General features: G+C 38.7%; 1 protein-coding gene across 1 annotated transcript; it reads right to left on the bottom strand.

Annotated features, from left to right (window-relative positions):
* Positions 1-6,811: 6,811 nt before the first annotated feature.
* On the bottom strand, positions 6,812-7,378 carry LOC149135592 (uncharacterized). The gene has a single exon (XM_089353095.1). The coding sequence runs from the start codon at positions 7,376-7,378 to the stop codon at positions 6,812-6,814; it is 567 nt and encodes a 188-aa protein (XP_089209221.1).
* Positions 7,379-15,945: the final 8,567 nt, after the last annotated feature.

Raw genomic sequence — 15,945 nt, 5'->3', positions numbered from 1 at the left:
GGTGGTCCCATATAATTATTTTCACTGTGGAATATCATCATCATCTACAAATAGTTCATATCTATCTACATCATCAACCGGTAGGAAGGCAAGAGCAACAAAACTGCCATCTTCGTGACATCTGCATTTTAGTCCTTGCACAACATACTTGTGCACATTTTGTCCTAAATGAAACAAGCAGCATGCCAAATTCGACCCAGGAGACGATTCCAGAAATCCGTTATGGGCTGCTTTTTCGAAATCCATAATTATATTATCAGGTCCCTCATTCTGCAGTAATTCATTTATTTTGGCAAAAAATCTACTATAAGTATCTTGACTTTTGTCAGAGGGCATTAAAATTATCAATTAGAATGTTAAGTATATATAACTGAAAAAATATACTCTTCTACTCTTGGCACAAAGCCCGAAATTTTGGAAGAGAGGGTATAGTCGATTAGATCGACTCCAGTACGTGACTGGTGCTTAATTTATCGACCACGAAAAGATGAAAGGTAAAGTCGATCTCGGCGGAATTTGAACTCAGAACATAAAGACAGACGAAATACCGCTCAGCATTTCACCCGGTGTGCTAATGTTTCTACCAGCTCGCCGCCTTAACTGAAATAATATACTAGAGCAGCACTTAAATGTTTCATCTGTGCTGTTTTAACTCTCGAAATGCTTCGTCACTTGCAAATATTAGGATTCGTTTTGAATTTTCCATCCCGCTGTCATACTGTAAAAACGTTTCATCATTGTCAAGGTAGGAGTAATCACTTGGAATGGAAAACCTAACATTTGTAAGTGGGGTGGCAGAATAGTTGGAATCAGCTTGCCTCCAACGTCTAATATTCCTATTATGCTGTGCAAACGGATGTATTTGCGACAATGTACAGTCATTTAAATTCTGAACTTCACTAGCGATAACTGAACGAGGGGCATCACGAGATGAAATAGACTTTACTTTAATATTTGAAACTATTATCCTTGCATTTACCTCTGCAGAAGTTGAAGCATAATTATGGATTCCATTTTTCTTAAGCTCTTTATAATTTTTATCTGTAAGAAGTCTCACCTTTCACCTCCAGTATATCTTCAATCCATCTGCATTCTGCTTATTTTTGTGTATATATAATTTCCTTGATCGACCACTTTGATTTTTCCTTTCTCTGAAGTTATGATTTTGCAGGTAGTTATGTTGATGGGTTGGCGTATTGAATGAATTTAATTCGATTTGCTTGAAAATCTTTGTTCGTAAACAGTTCAGCGCAGATACTTAAGTGAGAGAGGGGAGATGGGGAGAGAGAGAGGGGAGATGGGGAGAGAGAGAGGGGAGATGGGGAGAGAGAGAGGGGAGATGGGGAGAGAGAGAGGCGAGTTAAAGAAAGAGGGAAAAATATCTAAAACTGTTCGACAACAATTTTAATTCTAAAGTAATTGTTCTAAACTGAATATTTTGGAACGAATTGGCCAGCGACGAATTGACCTAAGAATGAAGTGAGCAGCGGCGAATTGACCGGGGACAAATTAACCGACGACGAAATAACTGGGGGCGAATTGTCCTGGCTCCATATATATGTGTGTGTGTGTGTGTGTGTGTGTGTGTGTGTGTGTGTGTATATATATATAGAGAGAGAGAGAGGGGGGGAGAAAGAGACAGAGACAGAGACAGAGACAGGCAGACAGAGACAGACAGAGACAGACAGACAAACAGACAGACAAAGTGAGACGAGTGACAAACAGATATATCCCAAGTTCGATCCCAGTGCATGGCATCTCGGCTAAATACCATTTTCTGCATCCTTCAATTGACTTGGAATTTGGGAGTGAAACTGTATAGAGACCCGTTACATTGATAATACCCATAATTCAAAAAAGTTACGGCTTTGTCCCTCTGATTCTGCCTGAGAATTATGTTAAGGGTTCACATGTCTATGGTATACTCAGGCACTTACACGTTAATTTAAGAGTAAGTAATTCAATTGATTTAACAGTTGAATCTGCATCATTAAACAGCAGAGATCATCTCTGTATATGAGTGTGTATGTATGCACGTATATATGCATGCATGTATGTTTCTATACACACGCGTGCACACTCGCGCGCACACACACACACACACACACACACACACACACACACACACACAAATACGTCAAGCATTAGACAGTAAAATGAGTAATTTTGTTTTAAAATGTAAAAAGATTAGTGTGTGTTATTGAAGATATACGTAGTTGTCTTATCGCTACAGACTTTAAAAAAACAGTTTTAGAAAACATTCAATTAAAAATATACATAACAGGTAAGCAAAGTATGTGGGTGTACGCATGCTTAAATAGACATATATACATATATACATACATACATACATACATACATACATACATACATACATACATACATATATATATATATATATATATATATATATATATACATACATATATACATACATACATACATACATACATATACATACTATATACATATACATACATATACAATCATGCATACGTTTACAAACATGCATACGTATACAAATATGCATATGTACATATATCTATATATATATATATATATATATACATATATATATATATATATATAATTATATATATATACGTATGACTGCATGCATGCATGCATGCATTCATGTATGTATATAGTTTGTTATATTACGTAATAATGATATATATATGTGTGTGTGTGTGTGTGTGTGTATATATAATGTTATATTACAAAATATATATGTATATGTATATAAGATGATGATGATGATAACCACGAGGACGCTGACACCGACAGTTACGTCAGACAGTGGAAGAGGAACGAGAAAAGGCAACGATGAAGACAGTGAATGATGAAACAAAACTTCACTGTAATAAACACCCACTTCCTTCAGCTTCATTATTTTCTCTGTTATCTACCTGCTATCTGTCTTACCTGATGGTGGAGTTCACAATGTCAGATGCAAATGATTTAAGGGAGGGAGACGACGAAGATGAAGGAAGGAGTTACAGGTGGAAAAATAAATGATTTTATATGATGTGTGAAGTTGCTTGTGATCGTCACAGAGTTTGGCTTGGGAAGTATTTATTCATACTGGGACAATTTTATTGAATAACATGCAAGGTGCAACGAAATAAACCTCACAAATGCACCATTTGTGTGTGTGTGTGTGTGTGTGTGTGTGTGTGTGTGTGTGTGTGTGTGTGTGTGTGTGTGTGTGTGTGTGTGTGTGTGAGTATAAAATGACGGAAAACAGGGATAACAGGGATTAAATAAGCACTCCGTGTAATAAACCTGGCTAACAGGTTCTTCTTCTTTAGGTGCCATGTCCATATTGTACGATATATGCGATTGTGTCCTGCCACAATTCTCTGTTCTTTGTTTTTTGTAATAGTTGCATTTCATGATGTTTAATGCATCTTCCTTCCAAACAGTTTGTCAAGCCTGACATCCATATCATCCTTGTCCTTCCTCTGCATCTTTTCCCTTCAATCTGTCTGGTCAGCGTTAAATCCTCCAGGCCCTCTTTCCTCATCAAATGTCCAAGAAATCTCAGTTGCTTAGTCGTTATATTACGATGCAGTTACCTATTTACCGCAACCCTAAAGATGACTTCTTCATTAGACACTTTGTCCATGCAATCCTCAATATTCTCCTTAAAAACCACATTTAACTGCTCTCCAAGTACTTTCTCATTTCTTATGTTATAATCCATACCTTACTTCCATACATTTAACACAAGGTAGACATAGCAGTTCAATATACGGATCTTGGTCTTGATGCTCAGAATTCAGTTTCTCAGGATATTATGCAATTTTGAGAATACAGATTTTGCCAGCACTATTCGTCTTTTGATCTTCACACATCTTGGGTCTTCTGTGATCTAAGTTTCAATCAGTCAATCCAGCTCCCTTTATTCTTTGAATTTCCTGTCCTGATCTTCTATCGCTTGTTCATCATTGAAAGGATCTCAGTCATCCATCTCTTATTTATTTTTTTCTATTTTCCTTTGGCAAGATTTCCTGGGCTGTTTCTACTAAGGTGTTTCTCATTATTTCCCAGGTAATCTCCTCTTCATTATCAATCAACTGCTTAAATCTATTCTCTACATTGTTGGAATACTCCAATTGCAACTCTGGATTATTCAGCCGCTTAATATCCAGTTTCTCCGTAGTTTTCGCTCTCTTCAATTTCTTTAATTTACATTGTGTGCATACCACTGGTACATGATTGCTTTTACAGTCTTATCCTGGATATGTTTTTGCACATATTACTGGTCTTTTAAATCTGTCATTCATGGAGATATAATCAATCTGATTTCTCAAGATGTCACGAGGGTCCTTCCATGTGTAAACTCTTCTAGGGTGTTTCTTAAGCCATGAGTTCGTAATAATAATATTCTTTGTCTCACATCATTGTATTCAGCTCTCACCTCACTCATTTTTCTCGCCAATTCCATACTAACCAACTGCTTTGCCATCCTGTCCACGACCACCTTCGCATTCAGATTTCCCATGAAGATCTTAGTTTTATCTGACTTGCATTGATATTTGGCTTCCCTCAAGGTTTCATCAGTCTCATCATAGAATTCATCAGTCTTCTCTTCTCTGCTATCTGCTGTGGGTGCATAAACAACTGTGATGGAGATGTTAAATGAACATCCATGCAGTTTGACCAGCAAAATCCTTTCACTTACTGTTCAGTGATGAAGGACATATTTTGCCATATCAGGATCTAACAACAGTCTTACTCCTATGTCATGTTCATGTTTGTTACCACCTGTATAAATCCTCTTGATATCACCGATGATGAGGTCACCATTATTCGGCCACCTTGTTTCATTATGCTAGGGTGTTGATGTTTAATCTCATCATCTCTTGCTTAGCATTTTCAAGCTTGCCACTATGATATAAAATTCTCACAATCCAGGTTCCAGCTTGGATGATACTTCTGCTGTTAACAGTAGTTTGCTTGTATTCGGGATCCGCCTGCTGCTCATGGGATGCCCTACTGGGCGAGGAGCAATCCTTATTAGACAGACAAGACCCCTATACGCCGTTACCTTCCAGTATTGAATTACGACTACCCATGATTGTTCTTTGGAATTGTAAAGTATTGAAGTGGTTTCCCGTTAAATACTGCAGAGTGATGGCTACATCTAAAGTTCCCACAACGCCCGCCACTTAATGAAGATCTGCTGTTGTCCATCACTCAAGGATCATTCACCGAAACACTTGTGCTGTACCGCTGCTGCCCGGTGCAGGCCTATTTAAAGGCGGCCTGAACTCACCCTACCACAGCAACGACTATGTAGATGTACCGTTTTTAATGATCCCGTTGAGGCCACCCTTTTGTTACTGTGGTTCCCCTTTCAGCCGCCTTTTAAAACACGTAGAGAATACATGCCAGGTATTATTTTAAAGCCACATCCCCAGGCATAATCCATATACGGATTGCTATAATCAAGATTATTGCAATCCGTATATGTTATTTATACCGTGTAACAAGTGCTAACTGTAAATCCGAAGTTCCTCACTTAATAAGTAATTTGGTGAATTAAGCACAGAGTATATCAGAAATGAAATAAAGAATGAAGAATCACATTTATACGATACTTTATCGCTTATATATATTTCAGTTCGTTCAGTAAACTGCATCCATTATACATTGTGGTATGCATTCTTAATCGATTCATTAATTGATCAATTAATCAACCAATTTATGGCACAGGCGTCTCTCGAACCATTCTCTGCAGAGCCTTTAAAATATTTGTTAGATGTTTGTTCTTTTTTCTTTCTTTTATAATTGTCTTTTTTACCTTTTTCTGATGATGTACACAATCAGAACTAACGGAAACGGTCTGTTAAAAGTGGACGTATCAGATTTTCTCCTCTTATTCATTACCCTATAGCGGGCTCATACTCTTGAGAATTGATGTTGTTATCAGATGTTGGTGAAGTAAAGTCTGTGAGAAGACAATAGGGATAGAGTGTGCCTGATGTCTAAATTAATTTATCCGTTAAAGTGGAGAATGCATTTAAGTATGTAAGGTTATTTGAGTGCAAACCAATACTCAGTAGAAGACAGAATGTAATAACATTGCCTTTCTAGATTATTAGAGAATTTCATGTTTACAATCGTTTCATGTGTGTGTGTGTGTGTGTGTGTGTGTCTGTGTCTGTGTGTCTGTGTGTCTGCGTGTTATTGTGTGTGTGTGTGTGTGTGCGCGCGCGCGCGCGCGTGTATCGTCGTCGTCGTCATCGTCTCCAGCTCATATCCGAGCATTGGGTTCGTCAGTTTCTATCCAGTCTCCTCGGCTGATATTTGTGCCGAATGTGACTTTGGAGTCGGTGGTCAGAGAGTCGTCGGCAGGATTCACACAGGATGGCCGGTGCAGGTCGAGGATGTTCAAGACGCTCCTTTCTTTTCCTGCGTTTTACCTCCTCATTCTGTTGTCTGTTCTGCTCGAAGGAGCCGGCTCCATTGTGGACAGCAGTCCTCCAGACTGTCCTATCCATGGCAATCTGTTCCCATGAGGATGGTTGAATGTTAGTTTGAGCCAGGGTCCGTTTGAGCTGATCTTTAAAACGGAATTTCGGACCTCCTCTGGATCTTGTTCCGATTTCAAGTTCTCCGTAGAGCATGATCCTCGGGAGACGAGAGGGCTCTATACGCTGGGCGTGAGCTGCCCAGCGGAGACGATGGAAAAGAATAGTGGCTTCGACGCATGGTAGTGAGGCGCGGCGAAGAACCTCGTTGTTGGTACTGTGATCTTCCCATCTATATTGAGGATCTGTCTTGGCTTGGATTGCTGGAAGCATTAAAGACGCTTGAAATCACGGCGGTACAGCGTCCAAGTCTCACAAGCGTAGAGAACAGCTGACAGGACAATGGCACGGAAGACCATAATCTTTGTCCGGATGGTCGGCGTGTGATTGAAGAAAACACTTTGGTTGACTCTACCGAAGGTGGAGTAGGCCGCCCTGATCCGGTTCTCTACATCCTTTTCACACGTGGGGGTCTTCGAAAGGCTACACCCAAGGTATGAGAAGTGTTTAGCTTCTAAGGCTTGGCCGTTGATGCTAATGTTCGTGAGTGGACTGGTCTGGCCTGGCGCAGTTTGGATCAGGCTCTTCGACTTTAATGTGCTCACTTGCATCCCGAAGCTTTCGTAAGCCGCGTTGTAAAGATCGGCTGTCCTTTGTAGGCCATTTGCGGTCCTGCTCGAGGTGGCATTGTCGTCGGCATACTGCATCTCACGGACTGAGATGGCGGAGGTCCTCGTCTTTGTGCGGAGACGTGTGAGATTGAAGAGTCTGCCATCCAAGCGATAGCGGATGTTGATGGAAGGCGAATCTAGTGGGATTTCGTTGAACACGGCGGCCATATACAAAGAGAAACAGGTTGCTGCCAGAATGCGCCCTTACTTAAGACCCCCAGTGATGGGAAACGGGTCTGTGAGGGTTTTTTTTATGGCATACCTTGTCCACCATGTCGTCGTGAAGGGAGCGGGCCAGGGCAATGAAGTCCTCCGGACATCCAAACCGAGCAAGGACTGCCCACATTGCAGGACGAGGACCTTGTCAAAGGCTTTCTTTAGATCCCAGATAATGAACATTGTGTGCTGTTGTTGTTCTTGACACTTCTCCTGGAGTTAACGGGCACAAAAGATCATATCGATTGTGCCTCGAAAGGGTCGAAAGCCACACTGGGACTCAGGGAAGACGTCTTCTGCGAAGATAAGGTGGCCATCGAGTAGGATACAGGCGAAGATCTTGCTTGCAATACTCAGGAGTGAGATGCCCCGATAGATGTTTCAATCCTCTGGGTCTTCCTTTTTGTAGATGGTGATGATAGTTGCATCGCGGAAGTCGTTTGGGAGGGTCTTGCTTTTCCCAGATCTTGAGAATAAGGAGAATGAGATGATTTCTCGGCTGAGGACCTCCGTGTGTGAAAAACTCAATCGGGATATTGTCTGATCCTGAAGCTTTTCTTGGTTTCATGCGCTCGAATGCCTTGTTGAACTCTTGAGGCGTGGGCGGCGGGGACATCTAATGGCAGATGGCGAGCTGTGGGGTGTTTTGGAAGAGAACGTCAGGAGTGCGTGAGTGGTCGTTAAGTAGGCTCTCGAAATAGGGCTTCCAGCGATCGAGGATTCCCTGGGTGCCAGTTATCGTAGAGCCAGCTGTGTGCTTCAGTCAGAGAGACAGACAGACAGAAAAAAAGAGGGTGAGAAAGAGAGAGACAAAGAAATTTAGGGAGAGTTGATGATGTTTTATTAAAAGTAGTAGTTTTGATGGTGGCAGTGGAAGTAATAATAAAAGAGAGAGAACGAGTAGGTATGTGAGAGAAAGAAGGAGGTGATGTACAACTTTTAACAATGTCTCTTTGACAGAAATTCTTGTCGCCAATATACTGAGCAATATCCTTTTCTATTCTAGGCACAAGGCCCGAAACATACTAAACACTCATTTTTGTTTTATTTTTTTTGCTTTCTTTAATACACACACACACACACACACACACACATATATATATATATAAAATATACTTTAATTGAAATAAAGTTTCCTTAATATTAAACATATCTAATATATTAAATGTGAATGTCAATGTGTCACACTTTTTCAACTTGAATAAATCCTTTCTACTGGAAGCACAGGCCTCAAATTTTGGGGGAAAGAATTAAGTCAATTACATCGACCCCAGTACGTAACTGGTACTCATTTTATTGACCCCAAAAGAATGAAAGGTAAAGTCGACCTCGGCGGAATTCGAACTCAAAATCTAACGGTAGACGAAATACCGTTAAGCATTTCGTCCGACGTACCTACGATTCTGCCAACTCGCCGCATTAATATAATATATTAATATAATATAATATAATATAATATAATAAACGTGAATGTGAGTGTGTCAATGTGTCACACCTTTTCAACTTTACTCCCAGAGGTCGTGGGCCAACATACCATACCATTTTGGAATCAGGCTGACTCCGTGATTAAATTAAAAACATTCCGGGCCGAATCCGGACCCACAATCCTGAAATTTTGGATTCCCAAGTTTTCATTACTGTGATTGTTTACGGCGATTTTTTTACGTGACTTTTTGCGACAAATTTTTTTGATAACAATTTTTATAATCTAAAGATTAACTCCGTGAGTAAATTAAAATCATTCCGGGCCAAATCCGGACCTGCAATCCTGAAATTTGAGATTCTTATGTTTTCATTACTGCGACTGTTTACGGCGATTTTTTTACATGATTTTTGCGAAGAATATGATCATCATTGGGATGACTCTGGAGGAAGCAATTGCAAAAATTCTCCAAAACAAGTCAGAGACCTGTCTGCAGATATTCCCATTCAGGGTCAGTTGCTTAAAAGCCGCCCTATCGGACAGGTTTTAAGCTAGTATATATATGTGGGTGGGGGTGTATGCATGCATGTATGTATGTATGTGTGTAAGTATGTGTGTGTGTGTTAAATAAAATGAGACAACAAATTCAAAGGTGTGTGGAATTTTCAGGACATTTATAAAAAGAAATTTAGTCTTACAGCTGTTTCTGGGATGTTAGGGATATCTGATGAAGCGATATCCCTAATATCCCAGAAACAGCTGTAAGACTAACTTTCTCTTTATAAATGTCCTGAAAATTCCACTCAGCCTTGGCTTTGTTGTCTCATTTTATTTAACATGCACATGCGCATACAAGACCTGCATTAGACTCCTCACTCGTATTATTATCGAACCGAGAGTTTGACTACGGTCCTTCCATAGCACTTACATAGCCTTACCTGCTACCTTAGGTTTTCTGGATACCAATACCTCTCATACCTATATATATATATATATATATATATATATATATATATATATATATATATATATATATATATATTAATATGCAAGTATGCCTGTGTGTATGTGCCGATGATTGCTTGCATTTATGCATATATGTGTGTGCCTATGTATGTATGTATGTATATGTGCTGCTTTGCATGTTTTGTTTTATGTATGTCTTCTCATACATATTTAGACATGCTCATATATACTTAAATGATAAATTTCTTGAAAGTTTTACAGGTTTTTACAGTTCCAGTGATGGATTGGATCTGTAGTCTTTGATTCAGCTTTCTCCTTTCTGGTTTTGAGAAGCCCAACTCCTAAAGATTGGCATTCAGGCAGTGTGTTACATATCCCAGAGCTCCAATAATTACAGGTATAAATCTGAGCTTGTAATCTGGATAGAATAACTGCAGATTTTTCAATTGTTCGGCGTAAGTGTTCTCTTTTTTACTGATTTTCAGCTAGGCAGCTAATTTCCACAACTGTACAGTTTCTCTTCTCTATCTCAAATCATTATATCAGGTCTGTTGTGCTTACATTTTATTGGGGTTTTCACTGGGACATTCCACCTGTACTCCTTTTTATTGTGAGTGGCTATGGCTTCGACCATATTATGGGTTCTTATTTCTTTGTCCTCGAATTTATCCTTCCAACGGATTTCATCGTATAGTATCCTACCTACAACATCATGTCTCACCGATAGATAATAGCGTGATGACACTTTCGGACAACTGCTTATGGTGTGGGTGATATCTTCGGCGTCAACTTCACAAAGTCTGCATCGGTTGTCACATTTTACGGCTTTTCCTGCATCTCTATCCCTTTTGTGCATCAGGTATGTATGTATGTATGTATACATGCATGTTTGAATGCAAGAATGGACGAACATACGTATATATGCATGGGTGTATGTATATGTGTGTATGTGAAACTCATACACTGGTCACAAAATTTAAGTTAATCACACTTCATATATGGAATCCTTCTACGTCTCTCTTGATGACGTAACAAACACAGTTGTATCTTTGCCAATATCTATATATTTAACCACATAACAACAGCAACAACAACAACCAGAACGTCATCAATAACAACATTAGGCTGAAGCTAAATCATGTGTTAATTATCTCACCTGCGTAATTCTTGAAACTGCCGTCCAACTTACGTAAGGTAATGTTTGTGTGTGGGAGAAAATGTGTGCGTGCGTGTGTGTGTGTGTGTGTGTGTGTGTGTGTGTGTGTGTGTGTGTGTGTGTGTGTGTGTGTGTGTGTGTGTGTGTGTGTGTGTGTGCGTGCGTGCGTGCCTGCCTGCCTGCCTGCCTGCCTGCCTGCCTGCCTGTCTGCATTGGTTGGTTGGTTGGTTGGTTAGTTCGATATTGTCAGGATTAATCTATAATGGGTCTGGAATATTCAGTGAATAAAAAGAACTTTCTAGAAGAAATTATGATGGGTCACAGATTTAAACAGTAATACTGTATTTTGGTGAGGGAACTAATCAGTGGAAATAAGAACCTGAAGACAGCAGAAACATATTTCCATATCTATAATGTAGGCACACGGCTTGAAATTTGAAGGAGGGTATGGTCGATTAATCTTACCCTAGTATTTAACTGGTACTTTATTCTATAGACTTGAGGAAGAATGGAAAGTAAAGTCGATCTTGATGGGATTTTAACTCAGAATCTACAGCATTGTACATAACAAAACAGCACAAAATATTTTGTGTGTCGCTCCATCAACTCTGAAGCAACACAAGTTTTTTTTTATATTGGTTTCAAATTTTGGCACAAGGCCAGCAAGTTCTGAGAGGGTCTAGTCGATTACATCGACTTCAGTGCTTAACTGATATTTATTTTATCGACTCCGAAAGGATGAAAGACTAAACCGACCTCGGCGGAATTTGAACTCTGAACGTAAAGACGGACGAAATGCCGCTAAGGATTTTTCCCGACTCACCACCTTGACAAAAGTTTTTATATTAACGAGTCCAACGGAGGTAGGTGATAGAATCGGTAGGGTAACGGACTAAATGCTTTGTTGTATCTACTTAAGGTAAACTTGCAGGAGCAACGTTCTGGCACAGAGATTGATTACATGGGAGGACGTAATATGAGGGTCTACTGCAGGTGGTGAGCATCGAGGTAACACTGAATAGTATGTCATTATGCTGGGTCTGCATGGTTCTGGTGGTTCACGAAAACCAGGACACAATCCTAGAGTGATGTAAGTAGGCATTTGAAGTTTTGAGTTCAAATTTCATGTAGGTCAACTTTCATTTTTTCAACTTTCCAAACAACAGTAAAATATTTGGATCAATATAATCCATAAACATCACACTTAAAATATGTAATTTTCTGTTTCGGTGAGAAATCAATATAATCTATTGTACTCTCCCCCGCAACAACTGTATGGTTCATGCCTGTTAAAGAGCTTTCTAAAACTTTCCCTTAACCAAAGTTAACACAGCATTAAGTGTTAACAATGGTTCAACTACTTGAACACTGGTTCAACTACGTGTGCGTACAGAGAAATAGCTGTGCTGTGACATTACATGGAAGAGTAACGCAAGGAAATGTAGCACCTTGCTTCTGAATTAAAGCACAGTTCAAAAAGCTGAGCAGAGGAAGTTGATAGCGGAGTACGCCAACACAATTTGTACGGGTAAATACTGGTTACTCTCCACACCAAATGACTTAACCAATTGAGATATTTTGAGATTATTAGGAATTCGTACCTGCAACTGAGCACCAAAGCACCTTCCTCTAACCTGCTAGGGACTCATAGAATGAGCTTTTTCTCAGAACTGTTAACACACCGTAAATATAATGTTCCTACCACTTATAGTAGTTTGCTTATAGCAGGCTTATTGTTCGACTTAGCTATTTATAGAAGGAGAGGTCTCTAAATTTTTCGTAAATGTTCTATATTATGTAATTTATTTGTATCTTCTTCTCCGGACATTTTGTTCCCTTATATCTTATGTCTGATTTTCTACTTCTCTATTTTATTATTAAACTCTATTTCCTGCTAGGTAATATTCTCCACCGAGGTGGACTAGACCGATGTGAGTTAACTGCATTGACGATAGAATCTACATATTACTAGACAAAATACGAACCATCGATGCTTCGGTTTCTAGTCCAATCCTTTACCGATTCGATCATCTGCGATTTGGAAAATTAAATGATTTTCTCGTATAGAAGAAAAATTCCAATACACGATAAATAGGAGAAAATAAATTGCTAAGTACAAATAATAAACATCACAGTGAAAAAAGTATTTATATTTCTAAATAAGACTCGGAAATAAGTAATTTTACGTAATATATTTAATCAATAGAACTCATTTCCTAAGATTGAAATTAGAAATAGATATAACTCATGAAGACTATATTCATCAGAATTTAGATAGAGAAAAGTGGGGGAAGAATTTAGAGGAATAAACTTAAGGAATAATCAAGTAAACATTCTTGAGAAAATATTCAGATAAAGATTTATTGAAACCATAGAAAAATACATTAATATTAACAGGACACGAATATCAGCACTTGGAAATAATTATTCGGTTAAAAGAATTTGTAGAAATATTAAAAATTTAAATAATTGACAAGACGAAGTGAAATATGCTGTTAGGAGGAATTTAAAGAGTGAGAGAGAGGCAGAGGCAGACAGACAGACAGATACAGAAAAAGACAAAGAGTGAATCACTTCAAAGTAAAATGTTTGCGATAAATTAGAAAAATGTTCTATGGCGAGTTAAACCAATACAAAAATACACAAATAAGTCAGACTTGAAAGTTTTTTAATTTAGATTTTCGGAAAATAAAAAATATAATATGAACACCCTGGGACTAAACACAATGTAACAATTATTATTATTATTATTATTATTATTATTATATGAAACCACACACCTTATTTTGTTGGGTATAACAGAAAGTGTCAGCTGTCCACAGCCACCAGCAGACGAAGGTGACACTTTTTAACTGGTCATGCTTCAAGAACCCTGCGAAGAATTCTTGCAGTTTCAAGCAATGCTGACTTTAGTAGATGTTCTACCTTTACACTTGCACCAATCTTGTTCAGCCGTGCTGGAAGTTGAGAGCTGATACTTCCAAGTGCACCAATCACTCCTGGTATCACGTCTACTCTCCTCATTGACCACAACATTCGTATTTCCCACTTCAAATCGTCGTAGTTGTTTATATTTTCTTCTTCTCTCACATTGATCCTGTTGTCGCCGGGGCATGCTATGTCGATTATCATACATGTTCTTTCTTTTTTATTCACCACAACAATGTCCGGTTTCTGATTTCTGGTCGGGTGATCGCACTGGATCATTGTATCCCACAGGATTTTGCAATTCTCATTTTCGGTGACTCCTTCTGGAGTTTGCTCATATCGCATCTTTATAGACCGTGATTTCCACAGAACTCCCAATGGTTCATTCTTACCACATTGTCAAGGCGTCTTTAGTATTCTCGCTGTGCCAGTTTTGGACATTCGCTAACGATGTGCCATACCGTTTCACCCCTATTTTTATTATTATTATTCCTTCGTAACACAGTACAGGTAAAAATGCACCGGAGTCTTTAGTCAACTGTCAAGTCATAAGGACCTCAGACAGATAATACTTTTTTAAAGATGTGCGCTGTGCCCAATAAGGCTGCTTTTTGCAAGACATCAATCTTGCATGGGATTTCCAGTTGCCTTAAGAAGTCTTGAAGTTTCAATGGGATTGAGTCCAACGCTCCGATCACCACTAGTATCGCTTTTACATACAGTCTTGCCATTTCCGCTTTCAATTCGGAGTGCTTGGTGATTTTTTTCAACCTCTTTACTCACAACGTTCATGTCATTTGGTATGGCTACATCAATGATCTGACAGTATTTGTCTCTCTTATTTAATATGACAATATCGGCCGACGGTGTTCAATTATACGACCCGCTTAAAAAACCTTGGTCCCAGAGTATCGTTACTTTTCCATCCTCCTGCATAACTTTACTTGGTACATTCTCATACCAGTTCTCTGTTACTTCATGTTGGTATTTACGGCATAAAAGCCAATGAAGATACACACACTTTATCGTGGATGCGTTTGTATTGTGCAAAGCTCTCACATCTGCTTGCCAAGTGGGTCACATTTTCCACATCCTTTCCCCAGAGTCTGCATTTCTTCTGAGTATCAAAAGTTTTATAGACGTTATACTTCACTGAATTGGTAGCGAGAGTCTGGTCTTGTGCAGCAATGATCAGGCTTTCGGTGGTACGCTTCAAATCACCTCGCTCAAGCCATTCCCACGATGCTGTATTATCCTTAAAGTATTGTGTATTCCTTTCAAACTGTCCACGATTCTCATTTCAAGGTCTTCTTTTCTCTTCTCCTCAGCTCTTTACTTAAATTCTTCTTTGCCCATCATTTCATCTGCATTACACTCATATCTTTCGCAGCATATTACAGCAGGTCTTCATCACTATTTATCAAATACTCGGCAAGTATCAAATACTCCTTATACAATGGTTTATACTAATTAGTCCTCTGCCACCATTCTTTTTATTATTATTATTATTATTATTATTATTATTATTATTATTATTATTATTATTGTTCAGTAGTTTTATTTTTATAACGTGCTTTCACTTCACTACCGAGCGCAGCTCTGTGCGCCTTGGGTATGTGCTGTGGTTTGCTGTGGTGCTCTTATGTTTACTGTATTGAAAGTGTTTTGCGTAGAATGTGTGCAGTACCCAGTAGTGCAATTTTCTGTATGTTATATATATTTGTAAGTCCTGGTATTTTTGTTATGTATTTGTCTGAATATTTTTTTATTATACCTAAGGCACCTACTATGATAGGAATTGTTTCTGTTTTTAGATTCCACATTCGAGTTATCTCTATTTCCAGGTCTTTGTATTTTGAAAGTTTTTCCATTTCTTTTAGGGAAACGTTGTCATCTGCTGGTATTGATACATCAATTAGAAAGCATTTTTTTTCTTCATGATCTTTGACAACTATATCTGGTCTATTTGCCTTAATTTCTCTATCTGTGTGTATTGGCATATCCCAGAGTATGGTTGCTTTCTCGTTTTCTGTGACCTTTTCTGGC

This window comes from Octopus bimaculoides, chromosome 5 (genome assembly GCF_046866305.1).
Source record: "Octopus bimaculoides isolate indiv1 chromosome 5, ASM4686630v1, whole genome shotgun sequence".
NCBI classification, from domain to species: Eukaryota; Metazoa; Mollusca; class Cephalopoda; order Octopoda; family Octopodidae; genus Octopus; species Octopus bimaculoides.
This window is presented reverse-complemented; position numbering and strand designations above follow the sequence as displayed.